General features: G+C 40.5%; 1 protein-coding gene across 5 annotated transcripts in view; it reads left to right on the plus strand.

The window, feature by feature from the left end:
* pdpr (pyruvate dehydrogenase phosphatase regulatory subunit) overlaps positions 1-20,966 on the plus strand; it is a 65,506-nt gene that overhangs the window by 30,937 nt on the left and 13,603 nt on the right. For all 5 annotated transcript variants that reach the window (XM_073069749.1, XM_073069750.1, XM_073069751.1 and 2 more), the window contains exons 10-12: positions 2,990-3,114; positions 9,077-9,232; positions 15,646-15,779. In XM_073069749.1, the coding sequence (XP_072925850.1) occupies positions 2,990-3,114; positions 9,077-9,232; positions 15,646-15,779 (415 nt within the window). The remainder of the gene's footprint in view (positions 1-2,989; positions 3,115-9,076; positions 9,233-15,645; positions 15,780-20,966) is intronic.

The raw sequence follows: 20,966 nt of genomic DNA on the forward strand, positions 1-20,966 counted from the left end.
GTGTTAACATATTGCCACAGAGAGATAAAGCACGAAAACAGGGTTCTGTGCTTTTTCAGCCACTGTGTTTATGTCAACAGTCAACCAGCCTTTTATGTTTATCTCATTTTTTAATTCTCCCCATAGTCTCATCAACTATCTCCCTGGTTCTGGCCAGTTAACTACTAACTCTTGTCTTTGTGATATGCAAGGAAGCCACACGGTCGCAGGGAGAATATGCAAAAACAACACAGACTATGCCTGAGGTTAGAATTGAATCTAGCTCTTTGATACAAGGCAGTAGCTCTACCAGCTGAGCCAATTCCATAAGACATAATCCAGGTTAATTAAACCCGAAGTTGTAATGTTAGAAAGCTCCACCCGCAGAGGGATGAGACGAGGTTTACCGATTTTTTTTCTTTTTGAAAGGAAGAGAGAATTTGAAAAAAAAAGCGCTATGCGAGAACAGGCATGGATAAGAGTAGAATTAGTATTGAGTATCTTTACCCTACTAACTTGAAAACCTTGGTGAAACCTCTGGAGGAGAGACAATAGCGATAACATGCAGCAGTTTTAACAAGACAATATCAGTAGAGATGAGTGTCCCAAGTTTCCCTACTGTGTAGTCGGGAGTTAGTTCTGTGAGATTATACCAAGGGATTTGGTCGAGTTTTTGTACAAGTTTGTGAATTGACTTGCTGTGGATGATAAACAATTTCATTCCAATGAACCAAGAAAGAAGATGGCGAGCTTCCCAAGATTAGACGAATCAGTGTGGGAACAAATTGTTTCATGACGCAGTGGATTTAATTAATATGGTTGGATGTATAAGTTTATTTTCATTCAAAGAATCCGAATTTGATTTCCTGCAAGAACTTTGATAAGTTACTGAATGAGATTTACTTTGTTTAAAAGTTATGATGTTGGAGAATTGTCGTGAAAGGAGTTAAACTGTTTATATATAATTTAAATTTTAAAAAGTTAAAGTCTTTCCCAAGCCTTATAGGCTCCTCAGGCTGGTGCTTATGCTGGTTTCTGTGGCGTGAAGTGACTGAGAACCCCCCCTCCCCTGCTTCAGCTGGGGCTCGAACTCACAACCTTCAACACAACCTAGTCCAACACCTTAACCACTTGGCCACATGCCACATATAATTTTTGAATTTGAATTTAAACTTGTAGATATACTGCCTGGAACTGAACTTGAAGTTAACTAGAATACTTAAGAATGGGAATTATATTTGGTTTTCTAACTAACTAGGATAAATAAAACGGAACATTTAGTCTGTAAACTTTTAAATAGGGAATTACATGAGATCTAATTAGAGAGAGATTAGAGTAATAGAGGAATCTCACTGATTCTAATTAAAAAGGAATTTGTTTTGTTTTGATATCTAAGATTTGGAAACTAAACAAAATGTTAGAATTTTGAATTGTTCATGCTCATGTAAATATTTTGTACATATTGTTTTTTCTGTTAAAAAACAAACCTTACCTCCAGAAGTGTGTGGTTTCTATTCACTGCCTCCTTCTGATACCTAGAATCTTCTGATGGCATACTTGCACCTAGTGTAGTACTCTGTAGTTTAATTTTCGCAAAGAGTGCGGCAACTAATCCTGTGCGATAAGGGCTGCACAAGGTGTTCCACATAGGAGCAGATTTAGGTCACACCACTTTCTATCATGGCTGATTTATTTTCCCACTGAACCCCATTCTCCTGCTTTCTCCCCATAACCTTTGACGCCTGTCTAATCAAGACCCTATCAACCCCCATTTCAAATATACCAAAATTTTTGGCTTCCACAGCCAACTGTGGCAACCAGTTCCACAGATTCAACACACTTCAGCTAAAGAAATTCCTGCTCATCTCTGTTCTAAAGGGACAAATTCCCTCGCAGTGTTTGCTGTGTGTATCAATGAAATGAACATTCACGGCCATCCCCACCTACAAGTAATTTTGTTTTCCTCCTCTAGTTTACATGTCGAGTCCACTTTAATACTGTGCATAACTTGTCAAGTTTCCAGTGCTCAGTCAATTTATTTTGTTTAGTTGAAGATTGTTGAGAGCTAGTTGATGTTTATAGAATCATCAGGGGCTACACAGCACTTAAACAGGCCCTTTGACCCAACTCATCCATCTGCTCAAGTTGCCTACCTGAGCTTGTCCCATTGGTCTGTGTTTAATCCGTATCCCTACAAACTTTTTCTATTCATGTCTTGTAGAAACTGACAATAGGCACAACACAGAGTAAGAACTCATCTGTGTCCTTATTTAACCAGGTTCCCTTGGTTATAGGTATGTTAAAACTCCAGTCATTCATTGTTCAAAAATTCCGATGTTCTGGCATGAGGCTCATTCATTAGTCTGGCTTGTGAACTGGGTTTGAGGTGCAGCCAGAGGAGGGGCAGAGAGTGTGGATGGGCCCAGGGTTTGCCCTGTGAGCTAGATGCACAACTGGAACCTAGCTTGAAGAATGAAGGAAAGGAACATGGATAGATTGTGGCTGAGCTGGGGTGCGAAGTATACTGGCATATTTCACATTTCAGCTCACCGGAAAATTTATTATACTGCTGTGTTACATGTAAAACAAAAGTGGTTTTGGTATTGATTGCAATAATATCCTTTAGTCTGGAAAATCTGCTCGTGAAACACCATCAAAGTCCCAAGCATGTTGTATTATTGGTACCTTCAGTGAATCCAGTTCTAACATTCACTTAGGTTAAAGACTAAAGCATAATGCTTTATGAATATTTTTACCTCTGTACTGTTGTGATGAATACTGTTGGGTTTATCTGTGGGTCACTATCTGTTGGTGACTTAGGATGGAAAGATAAATATTGCTCAGCATGCAACTTGGTTGACAACTACTTCATCAATTTTAATATTACTTCAGTGGAAATAAACTTTGGAAGTTGTGTACAAGAAACAATTGTTACTGCTGTCCTTCAGCAGCTAAATTTCTATTGCTTCTATTTCTATTATTTGACTCAATGTTTTCTTTTATTCTGCAGATTCTTGGCTGACTGGATGGTTTATGGATACCCCTCAGCAAATGTTTGGCCATTAGACATCAAACGCTTTGGAGGGCTCCAGAGCAGCCGCACATTCCTTCGACATCGTGTCATGGAAGTGATGCGTAAGTCCGCAGATAGTTGATGTTTAAATGAAGTGTGTTTGAAAACACAAACTTGTAGTGGTGATGCAGTTTGGAGGCCATTTGCTTTTCATACAGGCTGACAAATCTCGGGCGAGTAAGTTGAGCATGGTGTGCTGCTGTGTTGTAGTCTTGCTGCAAGGGAAATGGGGTGGTGGAATTCCCTGGGTCCTGGCTGTTATTCACACACACTGAATTCCAGAATTCTGTTCAGTTTCTCTTGCTCACAGGAAGAAGAACTGCAGTAGACTGAGTCAGTCAGCTCTGCTGCCCCACCCACTAATGTGAAATGTCCCACTGCTCCCGTGACTCCAACATTGCACTGAGTTTCCATCTACACTTTCCGCTTCCCTGGTAACACAATCATCACTCTTCCTACTCTGGAGATTCTGTTTTCTCCCTCCTTTGTTTGTTAGAAGATTTTTAAAAGAGCTTGAAAGCACGTGCCACTAGGTAAAAGGTGAGTTTCTATTCCAGTATTATCAGACTCTTGAACAATTTCTCATTGCTAAAAGTTGATCTCTGATCTCCAAATCTGCAATCAGGGTTCAGTTCCCACTCTATCTGTAAGGATTTTGTGTGTTCTCCCCATGACTGTCTGGGTTTCCTTCGGGTGCTCCAGTTTCCTCTCACATTGCAAAAACATAGGGGTTAAGGTTAGTAAGTTGTAGGCGTGCTGTGTTGGTGGCAGAAGCATGTGACACTTGCAGGCTGCCCCCAGTGCATCCTCAGACTATGTTGGTCATGATGCAAATGATGCATTTCACTGCTGCATGTTTCAATGTATGGTGACAAATAAAGCTAATCATTTTTTACCTTGCATTTTATTTGTCTTCCTAGACAGTACTTTCTGAAACTGTACTATAACACTATTATGATTGTTTTCTTTCTTTTAAGCTATCTTGATGTACAGTATTTATGGGATGCAAATGAGGCCTTTCTCTGTATCTTGGTACACATGACAATAAGAAACTGATTTTTCTTATTTGTTTTTCTCATTTGTTTTTCAAAATAGAAGAATTCTAGCCTCTCCTCTTAGTGGGAAACAAGAAAGGAAGAATTGAAAGAATTTCTTCGGGATGAGTGCAAAAGTTGTGGATTTGAGCAGCATCTGTGGAAAGAGAAAGCAGTCAATATTATTTCCTTTTTGCAATGATGAAGTGCAATGATGTTTGATCTTTTTAACTTGATGGACGTTAACATCCCTGATAAAGAATTGATTTACCTAAAGTGTTTCCATTTTGAAAATCACTAACAGTTTTCAGTTTTATTTGCTTTTCTCTTTTCATAAATGTGAGTAGTTGTTACAGGAGAAAAGATAGGGCTAATAACGAGTAGATAGAGATTCAGAGGCTTCGCAGTAGTGAATTTAAAGAGCAAACACGAGGAAATCTGCAGATGCTGGAAATTCAAACAACAACACACACAAAATGCTGGTGGAACGCAGCAGGCCAGGCAGCATCTATAGTGAGAAGCGCTGTCGACATTTCGGGCTGAGACCCTTCATCAGGTTAGTCCTGACGTAGGGTCTTGGCCCAAAATGTCGACATCGCTTCTCACTATAGATGCGGCCTGGCCTGCTGCGTTCCACCAGCATTTTGTGTGTGTTGTTGTTTGAATTTCCAGCATCTGCAGATTTCCTTGTGTTTGCTATATAGAGATTCAGATTGTGTTAATGTGGTAACAGGAAACTGCAGATAGTGTCATGGAATATGGCAGTGTTGAAACCCAAATTTCAGGAACTTAATTATGTTACAGCTTGTACCCATTGTTTAAAAAGGAAAGTGAATTTACCGTTAACTCAATTAGACATATGTGTTGTGACGTGAATGAAATCACCGGGGAGAGAGAGAGGGAGAGAGTTACTGGTAGATACAAAGCAGCTTCTTTATTCAACAAAACCAGATTCAACAGGCATCATACAGACAGAGGCGCTTTCTGTGGAAAGGTCTGCTAGCCCAATGTGGGGTCGATAATCTTTTTGCTGAACACAAAGGACAATTCATATTTACAAGTATAGACAATGCTTTCTTTTGAACTACATACAAAACATCACACCGTCTGACTTCATCCATTCCTCCTGACGCCCACATGTCTGGGCTGTTATTCACAGCTTTTAGGAATGCAAGTTAAATCCACAATACATTTATTTGGTATTTTATGTGCTAACATAGAGGACAATTCATATTTACAAAGTATAGATAATGCTGTCTTCGAAACTACCTGTAAACTTCACACTTCCATCCGCAGCATCTGCGCTAGTATTCCGGTATTCACAGCTTTTAGGAACAGTGTTGTTACCAGTGAAGTGGGTTCACAGCTTTTAGGAAATGCATTGTTATGAACTCAATCCACAGTACTTCGTCAAAGAACAGAAGAAGGATTGCTACCTGTGCCATGTGCCAGTGAGGGTAAGAATAGGATGCTCTGGAGGATGAACACGTGGCTGAGGAACTGGTGTACGGGACAGGGTTTCAGATTTCAGGATCATTGGGACCTCTTCTGAGGCAGGTGGGACCTGTAAACAAGAGCGACGGTTACACCTGAACTACAGGGGGACCAATATCCTTGCAGGGAGGTTTGTTAGTGCTGTTTGGAGGGGTTTAAACTAGACTTGCAGGGGGATGGGAACCAGTGTGATAGAGTAGATAGTGGAGCGGGGGTGAAAATAAATGATGTTAAAGTTTCATGCAAAATCACAAATAGAAGGGTTGTGTGTGGAGGTAATAATGTTCTGAGGTGTGTCTATTTCAATGCGAGAAGTATTGTGGGGAAGGCTGACGAGCTGAGGGTGTGGATTGACATGTGGAATTATGACATTGTAGCCATTAGTGAAACTTGGCTACAGGAGGGGCAGGACCTGCAGCTTAATGTTCCAGGGTTCTGATGTTTCAGACGTGGTAGAGGCAGAGGAATGAAGGGTGGAGAGGTGGCATTGTCAGGGAAAATGTTACAGCAGTGCTCAGGCAGGACAGATTAGAGGGCTTGTCTACTGAGGCCATATGGGTGGAGCTGAGAAGCAGGAAAGGTATGACCACATTAATGGAGTTGTATTATGGACCACCCAATAGTCAGCGAAAATTGGAGGAGCAAATCTGCAGAGATAGCAGGCAACTGCAGGAAACAAAGTTGTGATAGTAGGGGATTTTAATTTTCCACATATTGATTGGGACTCCCATACTGTTAAAGGTCTAGACGGGTTAGAGTTTGTAAAATGTGTTCAGGAAAGTTTTCTAAATCAATATATAGAGGTACTGACTAGAGGATGCAATATTAGATCTATGAGGAAACGAGTTAGGACAGGTAACGGAAGTGTGTGTAGGGGAACGCTTTGGTTCCAGTGATCATTACACCATTAGTTTCAACTTGATTATGGATAAAGATAGATCTGGTCCTTGGGTTGAGGTTCTAAACTGGAAAAAGGCCAAATTTGAAGAAATGAGAAAGGATCTAAAAAGTGTGGATTGGTACAGGTTGTTCTCTGGCAAGGATGTCATTGGTAAGTGGGCAGCCTTCAAAGGAAAAATTTGGAGAGTGCAGAGTTTGTATGTTCCTGTCAGGATTAAAGGCAAAATGAATAAGATATTGAATAAGAGAGATGTATGACATGTATAGGAAACGGAGCAAATAAGGTACTTGAGGAGTATAAAAAGTGCGAAAAAACACTTAAGGAAGAAATCAGGAGGGCTAAAAGAAGACATGAGGTAGCTTTGGCAGTCAAGGTGAAGGATAATCCAAAGAGCTTCTACAGGTATATTAAGAGCAAAAGGTTAGTAAGGGATAAAATTGGTCCTCTTGAAGATCAGAGTGGTCGGCTATGAATGGAACCAAAAGAAATGGGGGGAGATCTTAAATACAGACACAGAAAACCTATTTACGAAGGAAACTGGCATGGAGTCAATGGAAATGAGGCAAACAAGTAGTGAGGCTATGGAACCTATACAGATTGAAGAGGAGGAGATGCTTGCTATCTTGAGGCAAATCAGAATAGATAAATCCCCAGGACCTGACAGGGTATTCCCTCGGACCTTGAAGGAGACTAGTGTTGAAATTGCAGGGGCCCTGACAGATATATTTAAAATGTCGGTATCTACGGGTGAGGTGCTGGAGGATTGGATGATAGCTCATGTTATTCCATTGTTTAAAAAAGGCTCAAAGTAATCCGGGAAATTATAGGCCAGTAAGTTTAACATCTGTAAATTATCAGAAGGAGTACTAAGAGACAGGATCTACAAGTATTTAGATGGACAGGGACTTATTAGGGAGAGTCAACACAGCTTTGTGCATGGTAGGTCATGTTTAACAAATCTATTAGAGTTTTTCGAGGAGATTACCAGGAAAGTGGATGAAGGGAAGGCAGTGGATGTTGTCTACATGGACTTCATAAAGGCCTTTGACCAGGTCCTGCATGGGAGGTTAGTTAGCGACTGAAGCTTCCTAGGTATACATGGTGAGGTAGTAAATTGGATTGGACATTGGCTCAATGGGAGAAGTCAGAGAGTGGTAGTGGAGGATTGCTTCTCTGAGTGGAGGCCTGTGACTAGTGGTGTGCCACAGGGATCAGTGCTGCGTCTATTGTTATTTGTCATCTATATCAATGATCTGGATGATAATGTGGTAAATTGGATCAACAAATTTGCTGATGATACGAAGATTGGAGGTGTAGTGGACAGTGAGGATGGTTTTCAAAGTTTGCAGAGGGATCTGGACCAGCTGGAAAAATGGGCTGAAAAATGGCAGATGGAGTTTAATACAGACAAGTGTGAGGTATTGCACTTTGGAAGGACAAACCAAGGTAGAACATACAAGGTAAATGGTAGGACACTGAGGACTGCAGTAGAACAGAGGGATCTAGGAATACAGATATAAAATTCCCTAAAAGTGGCGTCACAGGCAGCTAGGGTAGTAAAGAGAGCTTTTGGTACATTGGCCTTTATAAATCGAAGTATTGAGTACAAGAGTTGGAATGCTATGGTGAGGTTATATAAGGCATTGGTGAGGCCGAATTTGGAGTATTGTGTGCAGTTTTAGTCACCGAATAAAGTTTTAGTCACTGAAGGATGTTAATAAGGTTGAAAGAGTGCAGAGAAGGTTTTCAAGGATGTTGCTGGGACTTGAGAAACTGAGTTACAGAGAAAGGTTGAATAGGTTAGGGCTTTATTCCCTGGAGCGTAGAAGAATGAGGGGAGACTTGATAGAGGTATATAAAATTATGATGAGTATAGATAGAGTGAGTGCAAGCAGGCTTTTTCCACTGAGGCTAGGGGAGAAAAATAACCAGAGGACACAGGTTAAGGGTGAAGGGGGAAAAGTTTAAAGGGAACATTAGGGGGGCTTCTTCACACAGTGGTGGGAGTGTGGAATGAGCTGCCAGATGAAGTTGTAAATGCAGGCTCATTTTTAACATTTAAGAAATACTTGGACAGGTACGTGGATGAGAGGTGTATGGAGGGATATGGTCAGTGGGACTAGGTAGAAAAATGGTTCGGCACAGCCAAGAAGAGCCAAAAGACCTGTTTCTGTGCTGTCATGTTCTATGGTTGCCAAAGTCACTTAAGTGTAAATGAATCATCTACCCAAAAACTCACTAACAGTATGCAGAATCATTTTATTCTGCAATCGAAACCTAATGTGTTAATTAAGCCATTCTGTAACTACCATTTTGATATCAAAATCTAGTTTTACTAATCGGATTTCTGTGTAATCTTGTCAGCTGAGGATGGAAAAGCTGTACCAAATTTGTGGTCAGTTAGATCAGTTTTGTCTGCTCTCTTGGTGAGCACCAGTTTTACTAAATTGCCCATTATTTGGAACGCCAACTCTTGAGAGGCCTTTCTGTTTGCTGCTACAGTGGTTGTAAATTGTGGTGTCATTCTTGTGTGGTCTACCTTGGGTCAGGTATTGGTTGAAACATTGCACATTTACTTCCCTTTTCCAATTGCAGCGCTAATGTATGAACTGAAGGTTCCCCGATGGGATTTCCAAACTGGCCGACAACTCAGAACGTCTCCCTTGTATGATCGTTTGGATGCACAGGGTGCTCGCTGGATGGAAAAGCATGGTTTTGAAAGAGCTAAGCATTTTGTCCCTCCTGGGAAAGGTGAGAGCACATCAATCATTCACCTACATAATGCAATGCTTTGCTGATGCTGTTAAATGTGGCTTTAATTAATAATAGGAAACTGTAGTGTAGATCTGTAGTTAATGTTGATATTCAAAATTGATAATTACACTGAAACCTACTATCTTACTCTGCAGCATGGGCCATATGTAGTGTAGTTTAAGTATGAATTGCAGTTCTATAAAATGTTCAGCTGCTTAGCTCATCCAAAAGTGAATTCTTCAAAGTTAAGGATTTTTAAAGTGTTGTTTTTAATTGGACTCTTGTAATGAAGTGCAGCTCTTAACTTGTGCGCAGCAGTTTTGTAGAATTATCAAAGCAATAAAGAGCTGGTTTATTTTAGTGGCATTGGGTGAAAGGCAGTTTTGTCAAGACACCAAGGAAAGTTCTCTGTTCATTAGAACTCTGCCTTTGGGATCTTGTATATTCAACTGTAGTGATGTGTTAGCCTTGTGCTCACGTTTCTGGAATGGTATTTGAACCTGTATTCTTCGGACTCCACTACTAAGTCCCAGTTGGCACCATTTCGGACAAAATGCAATGTGACCCAGTTCTGAAAAGAGCTTTGTCTATTTGTTTTATTGCTATCTTTGAATCTTGGGTTACTATTTTTAAATCCTGAAGGTATTATGCCTGGCTCTTTATTTTTGCTCAACACTAGCTCATCCAATGTTTTCAAATTAAACACTTGTCACTTTTCCAATTTCCACTGCAAGAGATGAACTATTTCAAACGTGTACATGCCCTTTTGAGTAAGTGGAGAGTAATAAAAGCTGCAGCCGCTCAACTGTAACATGATATTAACATTGCATGTCTACAGTGGCATGCAAAAGTTTGGGTACCCCTGGTCAAAATTTCTGTTACTGTGAATAGCTAAGCGAGTAAAAGATGACCTGATTTCCAAAAGGCATAAAGTTAAAGATGAAACACTGTCAACGTTTTGGGCCGAGACCCTTCATCAGGACTAACCGAAAGGAAAGATAGTAAGAGATTTGAAATTGCAAATCTTTCAAATCTCTTACTATCTTTCCTTTCGGTTAGTCCTGACGAAGGGTCTCAGCCCGAAACGTCGACAGTGTTTCTTCTTATAGATGCTGCCTAGCCTGCTGTGTTCTACCAGCGTTTTGTGTGTGTTGTTGTTTGAATTTCCAGCGTCTGCAGATTTCCTCGTGTTTGAAAGTTAAAGATGACACATTTGTTTAATATTTTAAGCAAGATTACTTTTTTTATTTCTATCTTTTACAGTTTCAAAATAACAAAAAAGGAAAAGGGCCCGAAGCAAAAGTTTGGGTACCCTGCATGGTCAGTACTTAGTAACACCCCCTTTGGCAAGTATCACAGCTTGTAAATGCTTTTTGTAGCCAGTTAAGAATCTTTCAATTCTTGTTTGGGGGATTTTTGCCCACTCTTCCTTGCAAAAGGCTTCTAGTTCTGTGAGACTCTTGGGCTGTCTTGCATGCACTGCTCTTTTGAGATCTATCCACAGATTTTCAATGATGGGGGACCAGTGAAATGTTCCCCATGCCACTGGCTGCAATACCAGCCCAAAGCATGATCGATTCACCCCTGTGCTTAACAGTTGGAGAGGTGTTCTTTTCATGAAACTCTGCACCCTTTTTTCTCCAAACATACCTATGCTCATTGCGGCCAAAAAGTTCTATTCAAAAAGTTCAAAGGAACATCTAAACAAGCCTGATGCATTTCAGAAACAAGTCCTGTGGACTGATGAAGTTAAAATAGAACTTTTAATACAATCAGTGGCACGGGGAACATTTCACTTGTAGAGGGCAGAATCAGTTCAATTAAATACCAGCAAATTCTGGAAGCAAACATCACACCGTCTGTTTTAAAAATTAAAAAAAAGAGCTGACAATGAAAAGAGGATGGCTTGTACAACGGATAATGATCCTAAACGCACCTCAAAATCCACAATGGACGACCTCAAGAGGCGCAAGTTGAAGGTTTTGCCACGGCTTCAGTCCCCTGACCTAAACGTCATCGAAAATCTGTGAATAGACCCCAAAAGAGCAGTGCATGCAAGACGGCCCAAGAATCTCACAGAACTCGAAGCCTTTTGCAAGGAAGAATGGGCGAAAATCCCCCAAACAAGAATTGAAAGATGCTTAGCTTGCTACCAAGAGCATTTACAAGCTGTGATACTTGCCAAAGGGGGTGTTACTAAGTACTGACCATGCAGAGTACCCAAACTTTTGCTTCTGGCCCTTTTCCTTTTTTGTTATTTTGAAATTGTAAAAGATGGAAATAAAAAAGTAATCTTGCTTAAAGTATTAAAGAAATTTGTCATTTTTAACTTTATGCCTTTTGGAAATCAGGTCATCTTTTACTCTGCTATTCACAGTAACAGAAATTTTGACCAGGGGTGCCCAGACTTTTGCATGCCACTGTATATTAAATGCTAAACTCTAATGCAGTTTCTGTTGCTGCACCAGATGATCTGTTGTAGTTGCACTCTAAACATGTTCTTGCTCTGTTTGCATTGTAAATAATGCAATATAGGAAGTCTGAGAGTTGTGTCCTTTTATGGAGCAATTTAAATAGACACCTACTGACCAACTCTCTCCATACAAGTAAATAAATGGTACCGTGATCTTTGCCCCAGTTGCTCTCCTCAGGTTTTCCGCTATTGAATACAATAGCGTTTTAAGTTGTTGCATCTTGTGTTCTTTTGCTGATCTCATGAGATCTTTGGCCAGTTACCAACCCTCCCACCACTCGAAGTATTCACTCCGTTCAAGTCATTCATGATTTTTTGGAGCTTGTGTTTGTAAGTTGAAGAATGGTTTTTCATACTTTAATCATGATAATTATGCAAATGAAGCCCAGTCTCAGTTAATCTAAGTTTTCTTCTACAAAGGTAGCTGCCTGAGTTTGCTGCGGATTGTCAGCTGACCAAAGTGAAGGATTTACCTATGTAGTCTTGTTCTTATCCACGTATCTGTATTCTATGTATCTGCCATTCTGAGCATTGGTAAAAGTAGCTACCATTAATTTATTCTAGAGGCAAAACCCTACCCTCTTTCCAGACGTGTTTTACTGTGGTAAGCAGAGTAGATGCAGAAATGGAAGCTCAAATCAGGGCAGCTGTGAGCTTCAGTGAACCATCAGCAACAGAAAGGCACACTGTCACAATCTGTAACCTCGTGGATCAGCACATTCCGTGTCCTACCATTATAATCAAAAGGGAGATTGACTCCGAATAGTGCAGGTCATGAGTGGAATGGCTCTGGACATAACAAAAAAAAACTGCCAACCTGTGAAGCTGCACTACATTGCAGAACCTGTTAAATGGCTGAATGCAGTATACAGGGCTAAATTAGCCCACATCCAACGGAGCAGATTAAAACTCTGCAATCCTATACTATAGTTGTGAACAGTAGACAATGAAACAGCAAACAAAAAGAGTGGCTTTAAGATTGCCCTCTCCCTTTCTGAGTGTCGAGCCAGACTTATTTACGCTGAATCATTTGTATCGAGGTGTAGCCAAAAGTGTTGAATGGACGAATTATCTCAGCTTTTTCCTGAGACCCCTACCATCACAAACTAGTGTTGAGCTAACTGGATTCATTCCACATGATACCAGTTAATGGCTGAGACTACTGGGTACACTAATGGACAAAGGACTTGACCATATTCTGGTAGCTGTACAATCGAAGCTCTCCCTCCAGACTTCCAGGCAAATTATTCCAGTCTATTTACACCACTGCCATCAACATGCAAAATTGCATGTCCACAAAATGGCTGAATTTAGTCCAGATAGTTACTACCCAATCAGTTAACAACAACGTGGAGGAAATTATTGTCAAAAGTACAATCAGGCAGCACTTGGCAACCACTAACTGTTCACAGATGCTCGGTTTAGGCTTTTGTCAGGACTACTGGGTTAATCATAGCCATGGCTGAAAAATGCATTGAAGAATTGAATCTCAGAGGTGAGGTTGTGGTACTGAATGTCAGGGCTAACTGGTTACACTTCTTAGTCAAATAGTCATTGCCTGACAATTTTGTGGCACAAATGTCACTTGCCAGTTATCAACCCATGAGCAAATGTTGTCTAAATCTTGCTACTTGCCTCCACAAACTGCATCCTTCACTGAAGAGTTGTAAACTGAATTAAACATGATGCAACCTTCAGCAAATGTCCCCACTTGCATCTTTATGGAAGGAAGGTTGTTGATGAAGCAGTCAAAGTTAGTTGGACCTAAGACACTGCCTCTGCAGTGCTGTCCTGAGGCTGGGATGATTGACTTGTGTTCAACAGCTATCTTTCATCGTGTGAGGTATGGATCTAGCTATTGGAATGTTTTCCCCTTTGATGCTTTTTGACTTTGGTTTAACTAATGTTTCTTGATGCCATATTTAAAATCAGAATCAAGCTTAATATCACCACATATTTTGTTAAATTTGTTAACTTAGCTCCAGCAATACAATGCAATAGATGATAAATATAGATCAGATATGAATTGTGGTAATGTATGTATATTAAACAAGTTTAATTATTTTATTATTTGCTTTTGTTTAAATAAAGTGAAGTAGTGTTCATGGGTTCAGCATCCATTTAGAAATCGGATGAGAGGGGAAGAATTGAATTGACTTTATTTCTTACGTCCTTCACATACATGAGTAAAAATCTTTACGTTATGTGTCCATCTAAATGTGCAATCATAGTAATTTATAATAAATAGAACAGTCAGTGTAACATAGAAATACACACAAATTAGCATGAGTTAATCAGTCTAATGGCCTGGTGGAAGAAGCTGTCCCGGAGTCTGTTGGTCCTGGCTTTTATGCTGTGGTACCATTTCCCGGATGATAGCAGCTGGAATAGATTGTGGTTGGGGTAACTTGGGTCCCCAATGGTAATGACAGGCATGCACCAGATTAACACAAGGTACACTGCAGATGCTGTGGTCAAATCAACACGTACAAAAAAGCTGGATGAACTCAGCAGGTCGGGCAGCATCCGTTGACTGCTCCTTTCAACGGATGCTGCCCGACCCACTGAGTTCATCCAGCTTTTTTGTACGTGTTGATGCACCAGATTAAAGTGGCTCTACTACACTACCCTATCTGCCATAGCCCCACATACCTCACCACACTAAACTCCACAATGTTATCTCTCCCAGCCCCACATATACATCCACCAGCCCTACCCACAAACCTAATCGTAAAGTCCAAGGGGGCGCACACACACACCCTCTAACCCCAGGCACACCCCAATTAGCCCTGGCCACACCCCAACAAACCCGATGACTTGTGTATGGAGGATCAAGATCCAATAAAGGCAAGTGTTGGACCTGGTTAATGAAGGCGTGGGCCGGATCAAAGTGGCAGGGTTGCGTGACACTGGATCTCAAGTGACGAGGTCAAGAAACACAAGAGGGATGATTCTCCCACTGCCCACAATGCTCTCAATCAATCATTATCATTTTTCATACCTGTCTTTGTAAATGTCTTGAATCATGGGAAATTCACAACTACAGATGCGCTGGGCTGTCTGCACCACTCTGCAGAATCCTGTGATTAAGGGAGATACAGTTCCCATACCAGGCAGTGACGTAGCCAGTCGGGATTCTCTCAGCTGTGTGTGTGGATTTGGGGGTCCATACCAAACTTCCTCAACCATTAGAGGTGAAAGAGGCGCTGTTGTGCTTTTTTCCACCACATAGCTGGTGTATACAGATGACGTGAGGTCCTCGGCGATGTGGACATTCAGCTATTCCTGAACCGCTGAATGTGTGCCTTCAGGCTTCTGTATCTCCTTCCTGATAGTAACAATGAGAAGAGGGAATGCCCTGGGTGATGGGGGTCTTTAATAATGGATACTGCTTTTCTGAGGCATTGCCCCTTGAAAATGTCATGGATAAAAAAAGAGGCTAATACTCATGATGAAGCTGACTAACTTTACAACTTTCTGTAGCTTTTTTCAATCCTATGTGGTAGACCCCACCACCACCAGTGATACAGCCTATCAGAATGTTTTCCATGGTACATCTGAGGAAGTTTAAGTGTTTTAGGTGACAAACTAAATCTCCTCAAACTCCTAATGAAATATAGACAGTCTTGCTTTCTTTATAGCTTCATCATTATGTTGAGACCAGGTTAGATCCTCAGATATTGACACCTAGGACCTTGAAATTACTCACTTTCTCCACTTCTCATCCCTCTAAGAGGATTAGTCCGTGTTCTCTTGTTTTACTGAGGTCAAATATTTACTTGGGGTGTCCCACTGGCATCTACGAGTTATGAGGAACTGGTGCTTGAGGGTTGGGACAGATAAGCTGTTGGGCAGGTGAATGAATCACTCTTGCTTCTGTTTCTCATACACATATGTTTCTGAATTCTGTCTGAAATTCCTCCTTTTATCTTTCCAGATTTGCTTCAATTGGATCAGAGGAAGACCTTCTACAAACCTGATTGGTTTGACATTGTTGGAGCAGAAGTGACTTGCTGCAAGGAGGCTGTTTGTGTAATTGACATGTCATCTTTCACCAAGTTTGAACTTAGTGTAAGTTTCATAGGTAGTATTCATATACAGCACAGTAAAACGTCCTTTGGCCTAACTGGTCCACACCATCCAAGGTGCCCTATCTAGGTTCGTCTATTTGTAGCATTAGGCCTATAACTTCCAAAGCTTTCTCTTGAAGCAGCACGATTAAGAAAAATCCAATCTGTTCAGATAAACAGTATGTGACAGATAGTGAAGATTTTCAGGACACTTGGTGGATTCCTACAATGGTATCATGAAGTTGAAGTCTTTAAAAATATAGACTTGAAAGATACTTGTAGCAAAAAAGTCACAATGGAGCAAAAGGCTGTATTCTCACTGGCTGGGCATCAGGTTGAAAAGAAAGCTGTCAGGAGATTGTTAAAGGAAATGAGGACAAAGAAAGTATATGAGAGTAGGCAATAACTGACAACAGAAAGCATAAAAGTATTTGATAGATGTATAAATGGATAGTAAAGGGGGATGATCTGCAAAAATTGTCTTCCACTTATTGAGGTCTCAGATATAAATAGTTTCTCACAGAGAAAGAGGAGATGGCTATGATACAAGAGTGAAAAAAATTAAAGTAGAGCTTATGCAGGAAAGTTGTTAAGACCCCGGATCCAAATGCGATGTGGGAAAATTTGGTGGCAATTATTGATGTAGTAGCCATGATCTTCGATTTAGGGACTGTGCTAGAAAACTGGGGAATTACAAGCCCTATCTCCTACCGAAGCCTTCACAGAATTCTTAAGTCTTGTTTGAGTTCCATCCAAACACATTGTTGCATTTGAAAACTGTATTCTGACCTGCTATAATGTTTCATTCATGGCATTGTCAACTTTCTCCTACTATTCCCAAGGATGTAATATGTTCACTAGAATAGGTTTGTTGAAATTACACAAACCATTGAGCTTTTAATGTTAACCTATACTCATTAAACAGCTTTTCCCATTTTACAAATGCCTCCTTTGTCACAATATAGTTCTGTGGTACCTCCCTTGCATCTGTACTCCTAGAACTCATTGTTTCTTAAATCTGTTGTATGTGGTATATTTTTTTCAGATTTAAAAAAATCGTCAGCAGACTCCAGAACCATCTGACATTCCATAGAACCATAGAACATAGAACATTACATCACAGAAACAGGCCTTTTGGCCCTTCTTGGCTGTACTGAATCATTTTTCTACCTAGTCCCACTGACCTGCATCTGGCCCATATCCCTCCATACACCTCTCATCCATGCATCTGTCCAAGTTTCTGTTAAATATTAAAAGTGAGCCTGCATTTACAACTTCATCAGGCAGCTCATTCCCCACTCCCACTACTGTGTGAAGAAGCCCCCCCCTAATGTTCCCTTTAAACTTTTCCTCATTTATCCTTAACCCATGTCCTCTGGTTTTTTCCTCCCCTAGCATCAGTGGGAAAAGCCTGCTTGTATTCACTCTATCTATACCCATCATAATTTTATATACCTCCTGTCAAGCCTCCCCTCATTCTTCTACTCGCCAGGGAATAAAGTCCTAACCTATTCAACCTTTCTCTGTAACTCAGTTTCTCAAGTCCCAGCAACATCCTTGTAAACCTTCTCTGCACTCTTTCAACCTTATTAATATCCTTCCTGTAATTCGGTGACCAAAACTGCACACAATACTCCAAATTCGGCCTCACCAATGCCTTATACAACCTCACCATAACATTCCAACTCTTGTACTCAATACTTTGATTTATAAAGGCCAATGTACCAAAAGCTCTCTTTACTACCCTATCTGCCTATGACGCCACTTTTAGGGAATTTTGTATCTGTATTCCTAGATCCCTCTGTTCTACTGCACTCCTCAGTGTCCTACCATTTACCTTGTATGTTCTACCTTGGTTTGTCCTTCCAAAGTGCAATACCTCACACTTGTCTGTATTAAACTCCATCTGCCATTTTTCAGCCCATTTTTCCAGCTGGTCCAGATCCCTCTGCAAACTTTGAAAACCTTCCTCACTGTCCACTACACCTCCAATCTTTGTATCATCAGCAAATTTGCTGATCCAATTTGCCACATTATCATCCAGATCATTGATATAGATGACAAATAACAATGGACCCAGCACTGATCCCTGTGGCACACCACTAGTCACAGGCCTCCACTCAGAGTAGCAATCCTCCACTACCATTCTCTGGCTTCTTCCATTGAGCCAATGTCTAATCCAATTTACTACCTCACCATGTATACCTAAGGAAGCTTCAGTCGCTAAGTCCATGTAGACAACATCCACTGCCTTCCCTTCATCCACTTTCCTTGTAACTTCCTCGAAAAACTCTAATAGGTTTGTTAAACATTACCTACCACGCACAAAGCCGTGTTGATTCTCCTTAATAAGTCCCCGTCTATCTAAATACTTGTAGATCCTGTCTCTTAGTACTCCTTCCGATAATTTACCCACTACCGACGTCAAATTTACCGGCCTATAATTTCCCGGATTACTTTTAAAACTTTTTTAAAACAATGGAACAACATGAGCTATCCTCCAATCCTCCAGCACCTCACCCATAGGTACCGACATTTTAAATTATATCTGCCAGGGCCCCTGCAATTTCAACACTAGTCTTCTGCAAGGTCCAAGGGAATACCCTGTCAGATCCTGGGGATTTATGTACTCTGATTTGCCTCAAGATAGCAAGCACCTCCTCCTCTTCAATCTGTATAGGTTCCATGACCTCACTACTTGTTTGCCTCATTTCCATTTACTTCATGCCAGTTTCCTTGGTAAATACAGACGCAAAAAAAACACTTAGAATACCCATTTCTTTTGGTTCCATACATACCCGACCACTCTGATCTTCAGTAGGACCAAGTTTATCCGTTACTATGCTTTTGCTCTTAATATGCCAGTAGAAGCTCTTTGGATCAGTTCCACTGATTGTTCTTTCAGATTTCAGTCTGCTTCAGTCTGACATTACTCTTAAGTTACTCTTACTCTTATCAGACTGGATTAGATAAATGGAAATGCGCTTCTGGTCCCAGGTCCTTCCTACGTGGCACAAACTATATTCTAGCAGTCTATAAAATAATTTACATCCATGCGTTGTTTCATGTGTTTTGATCCACTTTTTATTACAATATCATCCAGTACATTGCCTACATGTTTAATTGTGTATCCAGATGTAGCTAACTGCCTTTAGGATTAGTAAATAAAAAAAGTAAGTAATAAACACCATGTATTATATGATTCCAAGGATGAGACCTGTATGTCTGTTGTTATCATTAAGCATTTGTGAAGTGCTAATAAGTGTGTTTGAAACTTTTTATTTCAGGTTGTTTAGTGGTTATTTTTACTTATTGCATGTTCACAATGAATGTTTCTGAAATGTATACATGCAATGTATATTTTCAATATGAAGTGCTCCTAAGGTCTTCTACTAGCATTTAGTATGTTTCAAAAGCATTGCTATCATAGTCACATCTGTAGTTGGTTGGTCTTGGGGTGTGATATGTCCAGATCATAAGACATAGGAGCAGAATTAGGCCATTTGGCCCATCAAGAATGCTCTGCCATTCCATCATGATTGATTCATTATTCCTCAATCCCATTCTCCTTTGATGCCCTTACTAATCAAGAATCCATCAACCTCCACTTTAAATATACTTAATAATTTGGCCTCCACAGCTGTCTGTGGCAATAAATTCCATAGATTCATCACCATCTGGCTAAAGAAATTCCTCCTGATCTGTGTTCTAGAGGGGTGCTCTCTATTCTGAGGCTATGCCCTCTGGTCCTAGACTCCTCCACTATAGGAAACATCTTACCCACATCGACTTTATCTAGGCTTTTCAATATTCAATGGACCTCAGTAAGATTCCCCTCATTCTAAATTCCAGTGAGAGCCAGCAAGTGCTGTTCATATGTTAACCCTTTCATTCCCAGAATAATTCTCTTAAACCTCCTGGATGCTCTCCAATACCAGCACATCTTTTCTCGGATAAGGGGTCCAAAACTGCTCACAATACTCTATGTGCAGTCTGACTAATACTTTACAAAGCATTGCATCTTTGCTTTTATATTCTAGTCCTCTCGTAAAGACTGTTAATATTGCTTTGGCCTTAATAACCATTGATTCAAATTGCAAGTTAACCTTCAGGGAATCCTGCATGGGGACTTCCAAGTCCTTTACAACTTTCTCCCCATTTAGAATATAGTCTGAATCTTTGTCCATTCTCCCGATTTGTCTAAGTCCTTCTGCAGACTTCCTGCTTCTTCAACACTATCTGCCTGTACAACTATCTTCATATTGTCCGCAAGCATGGCCACAAAGCCATCAATTCCATCATCCAAATCTTTAACATATAACGTGAATATAAGCTGTCCCAAAACCAACCCCTGCAGAATGCCACGTTACTGTCAGCCAACCAGAAAAGGTCTCCTTTATTCCCACTTATCGCCTCTTGCCAGTCAGCCAATCTTCTATCCATGTCAGTATCTTTCCTGTAGTACCATGTGCTCTCATTTTGTTTATCAGCTACATGCACAGCGCCTTGTCAAATGCCTTCTGAAATCCAAGTGAACAACATACACTGACTCTCCTCTGTCTACCTTGCCTGTTATTTTCTCAGATTTGTTACTCCGAAACCTTGTCCTTAATAATGGACTCCAACATCTTCCCACTGAAGTCAGACTGACTGGCCAATAATTTCCTGTTGCCTCCCTCAGTTCTCAGAGTGGAGTGACATTTGCAATTTTTTAGTCTTCCAGAACCGTTTTAGAATCTAGTGATTCTTGAAAGATCACTACTAATCCCTCCACAATCTCATCAGCTACCTCATTCAGATTGCTGGGGTGTAGTCCATCTGGTCCATGTGACTTCTGTCTTTTTAGCTTCCAAAGCACCTTCTCCTTAGTAATAGCAACTACACTCACTTCTGTTCCCTGACAATCTAGAATTTCTGGAATACTGCTGATGTCTTCCACTATGAAAACTGACGCAAAATACTTATTAAGTTTGTCTGCCATTTCTTTATCCCCATTACTACCTCTCCAGCATCATTTTCTGGCTATCTGATATGCACTCTTGCCTCTCTTCTACTCTTTATATATCTGAAAAAGCATTTAAATTTTTGGCTAGCTTACCTTCGTATTTCATTTTTTCTCTCCTTATTGCTATATGATGTGTCATTTCCATTATTCTTCTTAATTTCCCCCCTCCTCCCCCCCCCATTT

Source organism: Hemitrygon akajei, chromosome 17 (genome assembly GCF_048418815.1).
Source record: "Hemitrygon akajei chromosome 17, sHemAka1.3, whole genome shotgun sequence".
Classification (NCBI taxonomy): Eukaryota; Metazoa; Chordata; class Chondrichthyes; order Myliobatiformes; family Dasyatidae; genus Hemitrygon; species Hemitrygon akajei.